At 41.9% G+C, this 12162-nt stretch overlaps 1 protein-coding gene across 1 annotated transcript; it reads right to left on the reverse strand.

Annotated features, from left to right (window-relative positions):
• On the reverse strand, window positions 220-2233 carry LOC109728602 (NAC domain-containing protein 43-like). Its single transcript, XM_020259060.1, has 3 exons — window positions 1726-2233; window positions 1375-1634; window positions 220-1258 (listed from the first exon to the last, which is right to left on the reverse strand). The coding sequence occupies exons 1-3, from the start codon at window positions 1895-1897 to the stop codon at window positions 602-604; spliced, it is 1089 nt and encodes a 362-aa protein (XP_020114649.1). The 5' UTR covers window positions 1898-2233; the 3' UTR covers window positions 220-601.

Below are 12162 nucleotides of genomic sequence, written 5' to 3' on the forward strand. Positions count from 1 at the left end.
TCTCTCTCTCTCTCTCTATCGAGATGTCTCTCGCTCGGATGTATATTAGGTAAAGTCATAGCTCTTTCTAATAAATAATAATCCCAGCTGGGGCCAAACCTCACCTTTCGCATAACTTTATCTCAAGTCACGACAAGAAGGAAAACGATCTCCATCCAACGCAAAAAAGCTGGGTTTGCTATAATCCACCCGTAGAAAAGAAACCACACCACACCTCACTAGAAAAAAAAAGGCTTTCCATTCTCCTAACAGCATTAATTAGATAGACCAATATTCTGGGTTAACAAAGAGATCATGGCCTTGATAGCGCCACTCCATCTCACTTAACTCTCTCTCTCTCTCTCTCTCTCTCTCTCTCTCTCTCTTTTCTCTTTCTCTCTCTCTCACTCTCTCTCCAGCACGCACACACTGCACACACTATCTCTCTTTCTCTCTCTCTCTCTCTCTCATTCAAATCACTTTTATTATTAATTATGTATATCGGGGTGAACAACCTCAAGTCTTAATTTGATTGCAATTATTTACACAGTAAAGCGCTTTTCAGAGCAATATTGACTTCCCGGCACCCAACCTTTCAGCAACCAGTTAGTGCGCGGTTCCGTTATAAAGACACATGGCTGATACTATCTGGTGCCGACGAAGCCGATCGCGTCAGGCTCCACAGATCCCCGTCGCCGCCGTTATCCTGCTGGTAGTCCTGGCTGCTGCCTAGTAGTTTGGTAGAGGAGCAGAACGCGAAGCCCGCGGGGTCGTCCTCGAAGCACGCTAGCTGCTTCGATACCTCGGATTGGCCGTTAAGGTGAGACGCGACGAGCCTGTCCAGCACAGCCCAGTCGGTCATTCCTCTCTCGGCTGCGTAGTAATGTTGATTCATGTTACGTTCAACAACTTGGACGGTCTCCTGGATGGGCGGCGGTGGCGTAAGGCTCGAAGGGCTCTCGAGAGCCGGCAGCTTCATGAACCTTTCGACCGTCTCGATCGGCCTTAGGTATCTCGCAGCGAGAATATTGGTGCTGTTGGCGAGGACGCTGCGATTGTTAAGGGACTCGATCTCTTGCTTGCACGATCGGCCCATGTACTGCAGGATGTGATCTAACGCATCATCACAGGCTTTGTACTGAAGTGTTGCAGCATCGCTAGTCACTGAAGAACAGCTGTTTGGGTTGTCCATGGCTTTGTTGTGGTTCTTCTTCTTGAAGACTCTGCACACCACCCACCCATCCTCTTGGGTTGTTTCTCCATTACTTGTACCGGAGGCCTAAACAGTAATGATTAAAAACAACCCATTAGTACTTACGAATGCAGAGTTAGCATAACGAATGCATAGTAATAGAAGACATTTATTAATATATAGATCATGTATATGCAGCGTACATCGAGGTGATCGTCGAGGCGATACTCATGCATGATCCAGTCAGACTTCTGCCCATGCGGGGCTCGGCCTTTGTAGAAGACGAGCGTCTTCCGCATGCCGATCCTTTTGAAGCTTGTGTAGATGACCTTGTCGCGGCCTGTGGCCTTCCAGAAACCGGCAGCCGTTGCCCGGTTGGTTCGGGTTCCAGTCGGATACTTCTTGTCCTTGTGGCTGAAGAAATACCAGTCGTTCTGCGGCGTGGAGCCAATCCTGCATTTATCTGTACATCGTGGATAATTAACATGAGAATTAGCTAGTTAGTTAACTTGACCAAGTGCGAGCAAGCGGGAAGAAGGAAACGCGCTATGGACCTTGGATGTCCCATGGCTCCAGCTTGTTGAGATCGACGTCACGGATGACGTCCAAATCAATCTTCTCGGAGGCCACCTTCTTCCTCAAGTAGTAGTTGAGGAGCTCCTCCTCTGTCGGATGGAAGCGAAAGCCCGGGGGAACGCATGATTGGCCATTAACTGTTATGCTCATCTCCAAATTCCTTCGCAGAGCCTAGCAAAGAGCTAAAAAGTTGAGATCTAGTCTTTATGGGCAATAAGGGAAGAGCAAAAGGCCAGTAGAAAGAAGTAGAGAGAGAGAAGGGTGTAATGAAGTAAGGTGCTGTTGTGGAGGAAAGAGGTAGGCTAAAGGTGGCCATTTATATAGTGGTTAAACGGAAGGGTAGAGGAGGACACGAGGAAAAGGTTAATTAATGTTACATATCATTCTATGTTCTTGGTGTACTTGTGCTTAGTGGGGTTAGTTTTGCTACAACAGAGAAGAGCCACCCACCGCCTATAATTAAGGGTAGAGAAGAGGGAAAAGAAGGGAAACGTACGTAATACATAGGAGGTTGGAGGAATTGGGTAAGGAGAGAGAATTAAAGATGGAGAGGGGGGGGCAGCAGTGGGGAGGAAAGGCAACATCTCAAACCATGACACCCGACCTTAAAAATCTCTAGGAAAAGCACAAGCGAAACTACCGCCATCGCTGGAAAGAATCTCTCATCACTTTTAGCCCAATCACTCGACTCTTTCTGCCTCTCTTTCTCTCTCTGCAAATTTACTTGTGTAACCACCGCAACAACAACTACAACAATAACAGCAGGATCGACAACAACAACAACAACAACAACAACAAAAACGAGTGAAAATGTCACTGGGATTCTAGAAAGAGAGAAATAGAGGGAAAAAGGAGGAGGCTAGAGAGAGATGATGGATGGGGTCGGAGGCATTTAGCTTTCACGGGCTCCACTGCCCATTTGAAATCAAGGTACAAATATGATGGTGGGGGCACATCAATGCTACAGCAAACACACCAGATTTCCAACTCAAATTTATTCCCCATCAAAGAGCAAAGATATACTTAATAATTAGTTAATAGGCATGTCTTGGGCGCGCATTAACAATGTGACGCTATCTGTCCCCTGTATGCGCGTTTAGACAAAGATCTTATACAAACATTACCGTCTTCAATAGTGTGCTGTCGGGCCCCGTAATTAACAACTGGGCTTTTCATCACAAGAAACATTTGGTTGGGCTCGTCGGTCAATGCCCACCGCCGTATCCAGTTTCATGTAAAGGCTCCTTTTTGTTCTGCCCCCGTGAGCACCATATGTAGTGCCAATTAACGTACATTCTGTTTGGCCTAATTAATTATCAACGCACTCGAATGGAACGATATCCTGACGACGCCACGTGCCCGCCAGCCCAGCGGAAGCAGTGATGGACAAGGATCAGACATCGAACTCGCAGTGCTTAATTTGGATTTTTTTACAAAATTATTCTCTAAATTTTAATAATTTGCTAAATAATTCTATCAAAATTATATTTGAAAAATTAACCCTTCTTTCGCCACGTAGGCGGCAGGATGGAGATTTTCTCTGAAGATGCGGTGAATGATTAATTCAATACCGTCTTTCTAATATAATTATATACCGAAGACGGTGAATCATTTTCCGCCTTCACTAAGACGGTAAATCATTCACCGTCTTTAGTTCAACCCTACACCTTCCAAAATTTTCAAAGTCCTGAGAGAAAAACGGGGAATGTGCCTTGAGGAGGAGGTGAACAGTTAATCGCCTTCTCAAAGCGATGAAGTGTTCACCACATTATGGAGGCGGTGAACCGTTCACTGCTTTGTGAAGGCGGTGAACTATTCACCGCCTTCATTAAGCATACCCTAAACTCGACAACCTAGTCCTGACTACTCTCCCCTCTCTCTCTCTCTCTCTCTCTCTCTCTCTATGCCCTTCCCTCTCTCGGAGCACTCGCCGATGCCACCGCCCCTGCTGCCGTCGTGTGACACCCCAATAGTCCCACATCGGATAGTTATGGCTAGATGTTGGAGTATATAAGCTTGATTAGGCTAGACATAATAACTGGGTTTAAGCATTTTGGATCGGTGGTTGGGCCCAACGAGTTATTATTGCTAGCGGGTCGGGTCGTTACATTTGGTACCAGAGCCAGTTCACCAGCTAGAAGTGTGAGATGAGTCTTGGCTGAGCTAGGGTCGGTGATTGACAGGCTAAGTCAGTGTACGGAAGTGAATTCTCGAAATCCGAGAGTTGTACTTCATCCAGGATCGACTAATTATCAAGTGATTATCCTTCGGGAAAGTTAAAGATGTCCAAAACACAAAAAGTGCATTGAAAACGCGTCCGCGAGAGCAAGTATGCAAAAATCTGAACTTAGCAGATTTTGCTCTCGGGGACCGGTCCCTGGAAGGGAGGACCGATCCCCGTAGCTGATGGTTGCGGAGGAGGTCGATGCAACCGGTCCATGGCTGAGGGGAACCGGTCCCCGTGTGCGACGCCAGCGAGAGAAGGCCGAAATTGGCTAAGTCCTGAAAATCGAGCTCTCGGGGACCGGTCTCTCAGATAAGGACCGGTCTCCCGAGGACCGGTCTCCAGGGGAGAGACCGGTTCCCGTACGTGAAAGGTCCCCAGGCCGCGGGGAGGGCTCTCGAGGACCGGTCTCCCCGATGAGGGACCGGTCCCTCTGGGCGCAGAACGCCTAGTGAAGGCAGGTTAAGACATGAAAAGTTGAGGGGCTAAACTGGATTTTGTTACAATAGAGGGGCTTATTAGCCCACTCCCTCTCTCATTCTCTCATTTCTCTCTTTCCCTCTCTCACATTCTCCTGCTCTCTCTCTCTCTCTAGAAAGAAAAGGAAGAAGAGAAGGAGGAGAAGAAGAAAAGGGAAAAAAAGAAGGAGAAGAAGGTGGAGAAGAAGAAAGAGATCAAGGAGAAGGCTTTAAACATCTTCCTCTCCCTCTCCTCTTCCCATTGGTGTAGCTCAAGAGGTAAGCTACAAACCCTAGCTTGTAGAACTTAGGGTTTTTGGGTTTTGAGCTTTGGAAATGGGGTCAAATTGACCCCTAGCACCATTGTTGGTGGATCAAAGCTAGAGTTAGGGTTCCAAATTGCAAATGGCAAGATGAGAACCCTAGGGCACCCAAAATGGAGTTTTTGGTAAAGTATGAGATTGATCTCATTTGAGGCCTCGTAAACCTAATTGGTAGGTCACAAAAACGGGGGCGAAGTCGATTTTGCGATTCGTCGAGTGGGATTGGAGCTATCGGCGAAATACGGCCGATTTAGCATTGTCTTGGACCAAGGAAGGCTAAAGCCTTTTCGTAAAGTTCGCCGAGGAACATTTCTAAAGCCTCTACATCGGTAAAAGGTGGGGGGTGCCATCCCGAAGCTTTCGAACTCCTTTCTATGCCTTAGATTGCATTTAATCTCATCTCTCACATGTTGCATTGTAGGATTGCATAGTAAAATCTTTCCTTATGCTTTCTAATTGATAACCTAGTGTGCTTGGAACGCTTGGTAACTTAGATAGGTGAGGATTGGGTCGGAACGTGGATCCTATGATGCGAAAGAAAGAGTATGAACTCGATAGGGTGCTTGCGCGACAAGAAAGTTTAGTTTTAATTATTTACAAACTAGATTAAAATTGATTTTATATATTTTATTATATATATATTATATATATATTATATTATATATACTATATATAATATTAGTTATTATATATATTAATTAACCCTAGCAAATCTAATCTGATTGTATCCAGATTGTCCTAAGAGAGATCTTTTGTGCGATGCTGCTGCTTGGTTGGTGAGTCATTGGGCCTCGGAAGGGCTGGGCCTATCTAGTTAACCCTTTGGGAAATGGAAAGATCCTAGTCAAGGATCTATGCCCGTGACTCTCTCGTATGGAAGCTGCTATATAAGAGAGGTGGTGCATTTTTACTTTAGATACATAGAAGAATATAACTTTCTTTTATAAACCGATGATTCTCTTCTTTTATCCTCTTTAACCTCTTCTATATTTAGTACACTGACAACTTTACTATTTTTTGCTGGAATCTCTGAAAGCTAATTGGGTTGTGTGGCACGTGAAGACGTGCCGACGGGGGCGCAGTGACGTTGCTATCGGCTAGGGAGTTTATTGCCGGAGCTCGCACGTGGGCAATCTTGTTCAGTAGGACGTGCATTCGCACGCCTCGATCACAGCTATATCTGATTCTTTTATCTCCATAGCAATAACTATTTAATATTTTGTTTAAAGTTTTTTTTACACTGAAGTTAAAATTTTATTTTCATTCAAATGATTTATAAAAATATTTTCTACGAGATTGAGAAATAGTAATAATTAAATATTCAACATTTTAGAAGCAAAGATTAATTGTATATCTTTCTAGTTTCTTAGTATAGTACATATAATATTATTTTGCTGTAGATTAATATATATTAGTGTGCCCTGAGATTTTAATTATTGGTGTATAGATCGACATATAATTCCTGAAGATATATTATTTCATTACTGTTCTTCTGTCACTGAAATTAATATACCATTATATTGTTGCCATATAGTTATCTTTTAGTATTACTACTAATCTACTGATTACTAATATAATTTAGAACATTTTTACTGTTATTTTTGTAAAATTTGGTGAATTATAATTAGAAAATTTTATGTTATTTTTGTAAATCTTGGAAAGTCTTTGTGACATTTAATTTGGCTTACTTGTTGTAATCCGATTTTTCATACATGGAGACACGTACTACGGCGTAAACCTTTCACCTTTGCTGGTCGTACTTAAACATGGCCAGAAACCAATATGAGTTCCTAGCTCACACCTTGGCTTGTTGTCTCTATCTCGATACCTGTCGACATAGCAATGGATTTGCACCTGAAGGTGCATCCAGACGCGGTCAACAAGGAGTATACTCGAGCGACGCGCAAGCCGGATCACTCCTCCTGCTTACTGAAATGTACCGTATACTCACCATACCTCATTGTGTGACCCTAATAGATCAGATCATTACATTGAACGAACGGATTTTTAGTACCCTATCTGCTAAACTGATTTGATATATATATATTGTATGCAAAAGCTAGGGAACTTTGGATCTTTAGAGAAAGATCAACACTCGTATGGTCAGGTTGAGTCCCTACCCAGAAGAGGCATACAAGCCTGCAGATTTAATTAAAGTGTAAATTGGTTGGTATAAGTCTATTCAGACGCTTCATATTTTAGTATAATAAATTGAGCAAACCTTAGATCTAAATGGGTAAATCTTGATGAAGAGCTTTTAGAGCCACCCTTATTGATAAGTTTGCACCTCTTGGTCGAACCATGCAAATTGATTTAAATCATAATCAAAGGGAGCTTTCCTGAATTATGTCCTAGTTCTATTAGGATAGAGGAGTGACCGGGTTAGGAGCAAAGCCTAGTGAGCCAATCACAAGCCAACTAAGTCCGTTAGAAAATTCTAAAAATAAGGTGAGAAACTTTCGCCTCATAAAACATTAGAAGAACTTTCCCATCTATAGAAAGTTTATGCCAATTTTATAGAAGCCTAACCTGATGGAGAGTGGAGGACTCTGCGTATTGATTGTGTGCCAGGAGACCAACCATTTGCCGAAGGATTTGCTATTTTCGCAAGATCGGGCCTTATGCAATAGGAAGAACGGAAGAACGAATACACCTGAGCGCCAGATGAATATGTTTGATTCTAGGGCCTTGACCTTCTGACTCCACTATCAGGTTAGGATCTAGGTTTAGCTGAAGTAAACCTTGTTATAGTTCTTTGATTGACGTGAAGATACTGGGGCAACATTCCATGCTTGCTGCTGATCACTCTGGGTTTTCCACTATCAGACTATGTAAGGATCGCGGTGAACATGCGGATGCAGCCTCATTCTTGCAGTGCTTGGACTAGCGATAGATTTGAAACTGACTCCTGGAAACCCTAACCTTACACGGGTCCATATGTTCCGTATAGGAAGAATCTGGATTAGTGTTCCTTTTCTGTTCAGCCGCCTTTTACAGTTAGTCTGGGGGTGGGTGTGGTTTGAATGTAATAGAGTAGTATTCAAAGGAAGTATTTGTAGGAATGGGATTTTAAGTGTGCCACGGTCTGTGGCTTAAACTATCTGTTCTTTCCTCTTATTAATGAAAAGCTCATTATATTGAATGTTGATTCTACTGAATGTTTGGCATGGAAAAGATTTGGAATGTAAATTATAAATTATTAAATAAGATTTAATGCATTTGATTTGTTCTAATAAATTCCTGTCGAGATGTGAGATGCGATATTGTGTGCAAGTTAAGGGAGTCTACAAAAATCTTTTAACATTCAGGGATAGAGATGTGTGATCTTTAGAACTGTGCATAGTATGTTTTGTGATGAGTTAGGACCTATAAGGTGAGAAAATAATATTTTGTGTTTATAGATGTCATTCATATATGTTATGTTTATTTGATCAAGACAAAAGATGAGGTTTTAAGACAGATTCTAATTTATAAGCTAGTGGAAAAACATTAGATTAGAAATCAAGATTTTAAGATCTGAATCGAGAGTGTGAAGATACTTCATTGAGGATGACTGTTTCGCTGTCAGATTTGAAGTTGTACATCAAGTACTGCACCTTTACACCTCAGATCTAATAGGAGCTTGCTGAACGAAGAATTAGAACTTTAAGGATTGGGGACTCTCGCATAATTATTAGTTCAAGTGCATCCCCCGAGAACTTGTCGGGGGGAAGCTTTGACTTCTGCTGATGTTGATTATAAATAGAATGCCCACAAGAGTTTCTAATACTGTCTCCTATGATTTTGGAATAGGTAGAAGCTAATTTGAATTATTTTAAAGTGTCGGAGTGCTAGTAAAGTTAAGATACCTTGAGAATAAAGAAGGAAGATTGAACTAAAACTGTAGATAACAGTTTTTATATTGTTATGCATTGTATCAATACCAACAGATTTCCTCAGTGAGTGCAACTCTGAGATTAGTGAGATTTCTAACAAACACATTATGAAGCAACAGATGCAGATTGTACTTGAGAAATTTTCCTTTTTAGGACCAATGTAGATTAGAGCTTCTCTAGTTGAGGCTTGTAGTAGCTTCTAGTGACTAGAGTCAGTAAAACAAAGAGGTTGAACTAGACGGAGAAGTAGCGTCCTAGAATTAGAAAAATTTGGAGAATGCTTTTTGTGTCTACTAGTTGAAAGACACTCCATCTGTTACTATGACACAAGCTATGAAGTCTGTAGATGCACTCATTTTGACGAAAAGAGGCTATAATCTTGAGATGCCAGTCCCAATCTACAGAATTAAATACTTGGAGTTAACTGATTTACCTCAAGGATGTAAACATGGAGGCGTGTAGATGATCTTTAAGAAGAGTTTAGATCCGATGGTTCTGCTAAAATAATAAGGCTTAGACGAGTAGCACAAGGTTTTGACAGAAGTCATGTAGAATTATTTTGTATGTGTATACCACTGTTGCTAGAATTAGACTCAATAAAATATTGATAGCTGACTTATGTCATGAATTTGAAAATTGTTCTCAAATGGATGTTAAGACCATTTCTGAATGTGGTGACTTAGATGAGAAATATATATGATAGCACTGAAGGTTTTTGTAGTTTCTGGTCATAAATAAGTGGTGCAACAAATTAACAGAATCTTATATGGATCAGCAAGTCATAGCAGTGGCACTTGAATTTATTCTTTAGTTTTAATCAGTTTTGCATGTAACATGTTGTGAATGTGATATTCAAGGAAAATATAACGACAGATTGTAACTCTTTGGTTTGTCGTGATGATATTTTTCATTGTTTTCGTACTAATATGATGTGATAATGATGTGAGCAATTATTGAATGAGATATTTTGAATTGCAAGGAATTTGGGCAAGCAGATGTATCTCACATGAAAATTATTAGAAATATCAAAGTTGTTGTTATGAAGGTCCAATCATATAGTGAAATTACTGAAGAATTGGATACTTTGATGGTTAGATGTAGTAAACTTCATAATGCTAGTGTAACCTTAAAAAGAATAGAGTGTCCACTCGGTCAGATTGATATTGCCCAGATACTATAGATCTCTGGGATATCTAGTAGGACTATACTAGACTGATTTGATTATGTGTGACAGATTGAGAAGATATACCCATAATCCACAATAGAGATTGGAATGCTCTAGAATGTTTGAGATACCTTAAAGGAACTGATGTCTAGGATTTAAATTACAGTGGTGTTTCCCTCCAGTATTGAGGATATGTGAGGCAATTGTGATTATATACAAGCTGATATAAGTCGACTACTGGGATTTGATTTTTCTCTAGGAGAGCGGCTGTTTCTTGGAAGTAACAACAGTCTTTGATCGCTAGAGTACATGGATAATCTGAACTCATAGCAATTACGAATAACACTGGTAGCAGAGGTAAGTAGGATTAGAGAGTTTCTTTTATTGATCTGCCATGATGCTGACGACTTTAGCACTGTGTGTATTCATTGTGGATTGTAAGATTACATTGGATTTAAATTGTGCCAAGAGATGTGGGCTAATTGATAGATTCATTGAAGTGAGACTAGTTCATTCGACAAATATGAGGAAATATTGCCCTGGAATTTGTGAGATCTGCGCCGAAGATTGGCTGAAGCTTACGACGGGATTATCTAGGACTGTAATCCAAGAATTGTCGAGGGGAATGGCTTAGACAAAATAGTATGTTCCGGCGACGGCACCCAACTGTTGCCAGATTCAATGGGTTTAAAAACAAGTTGAGACAGTTAGCTGATGAGTGGAGCTACTGCATTTTATGATTATCCGTATCCGGATATGCGAGACATGATGCTATATCTAGCAGTGAGATAGAAGGGGTGTTGTAATATATGGTATCTTGGAGTTGCGATGTCAACTTTGATTCCCTAGATCAAAGTGAGGATGGAGCTAGTTGGACATCCTTCCCGAGTGATTTTGGTCGCGTGAGAATGAATTCTGGAGATAAATAAGTGTTTCGGCACAAATTGGGCACGAAACGAAAAGTAAAGAAAATTGTCAGATTCCGACGCTAACTTTGATTAAGAGAATTAAAGTGAGCAAAGTAATATAAAATGGTGTGAGATACCATTTGATTGGACTTAAGGGTGTAAGATATAAGTCTGGAATGACTCGTGTTGGAATCGGAGCGAAAACAGAAGAATTGGAATTTTCTGTAAAGAATGGGACTGAGAAATTAGCAGAAAATGCACAGTGTCAGAAAATTATGAAAATTGGAGGATATGTCAGGAATATGTTCATGAGGCTAGATTTGAAGTTTCAGATTATTCGGACACCCGTAGAGAGAGAAATTGAGTCTGAAAGCTATCCGATCAAGATTGCAGTTCGGTACAGTTCGCAGTGACCAAATGGGGTCGGAACTGAAATGTTAAAATTTCTTTGGATCTGTTAAGTAAAACCGAACATGCCTGTCAAATTTGAGCTCAAATGGACTTTTAGAAGAGCATGCGAAAGGTATCTAATCCGTGCGACTAAACGAAATTAAGTCGAGGGGCAACTTGGTAATTACACATGGCTGAGTGGATTTCCACTAAACCTGCCAGCCAGGAGCCCTCAGCCATCCTTATCCCCCTCTGGTTCCATACGTAGAGAGAGAGAGAAAGAGAAGGAGAAAAGAAGGAGAAAGGGAAGAAGAAGAGAAAGGAGAAAGAGAAGAAGAAAAAGAAAAAAAAAAGGTAAAATTTATATCCCTCCCTCTCACCCCTCTCTCTCTGCTACTAGTAGTAGCAGCAGCTTGGCAGCAGGAGTAGCACCAGCAGCAGCTCTTGCTGCTGCTGCAAGCTAGGGCAATCAGCAGCAGCAGCAGCCCTTGAGCTGCAAGCTAGGGCAATCAGCAGCAGCAGCAGCCCTTGAGCTGCAAGCTAGAGCAATCAGCAGCAGCAGCAGCCCTTGCTGCTGCTGTGAGCAGGAACAGCAGCAGCAGCAGTAGCATGAGTAGCAGCAGCTGCTGCCAGCAGCAGCGTGCGCCAGCAGCAGCAGCAGCAGTGGCACCAATATTAGCAGCAGCAGCAGCAGCAGCTCAGCAGGAGCTGCAGCAGCAGCTAAAGCAGCTACTTAGCAGCAGCTTAGCAGTGGCAGCAGTGGCAGCTGCTGTCAGCAGTGGCAGCTGCTGTCAGCAGCAGCAGCAGTGCAAGCAGCAGCAGTAGCAGCGCAGCAGCAGCAGCTGCAGCTAGTAGCAGCAGTAGGAAAGAAAAGAAAAGAAAGAAAGGAAGAAAAGAAAGAATACAAATGAAAAATGAGGAAAAGGGAGAAATGGAAAGAAAAGATCGAAACTAAGTTGAATTGTATAGAAAACGGGTTAGATGGAAAACTGACCCCGGTAATGCACTTTTGCAGGATTGAAGTCCTGACGTGAAATTGACCGCGTACAAACCAAATTGAGGGTAAAACAAA

The sequence above is a fragment of the Ananas comosus genome, linkage group 24 (assembly GCF_001540865.1).
Source record: "Ananas comosus cultivar F153 linkage group 24, ASM154086v1, whole genome shotgun sequence".
NCBI classification, from domain to species: domain Eukaryota; kingdom Viridiplantae; phylum Streptophyta; class Magnoliopsida; order Poales; family Bromeliaceae; genus Ananas; species Ananas comosus.

What these genes read in the sequence shown, in the direction of transcription:
- LOC109728602 (XM_020259060.1), bottom strand. Translation starts at nt 1,897, where the DNA reads ATGAGCATAACAGTTAATGGCCAATCATGCGTTCCCCCGGGCTTTCGC. An exon ending in GGAGCCATGGGACATCCAAG is followed by an intron (nt 1,635 to 1,725) that starts GTCCATAGCGCG and finishes CACGATGTACAG; the next exon opens with ATAAATGCAGGATTGGCTCC. An exon ending in GCCTCGACGATCACCTCGAT is followed by an intron (nt 1,259 to 1,374) that starts GTACGCTGCATA and finishes ATTACTGTTTAG; the next exon opens with GCCTCCGGTACAAGTAATGG.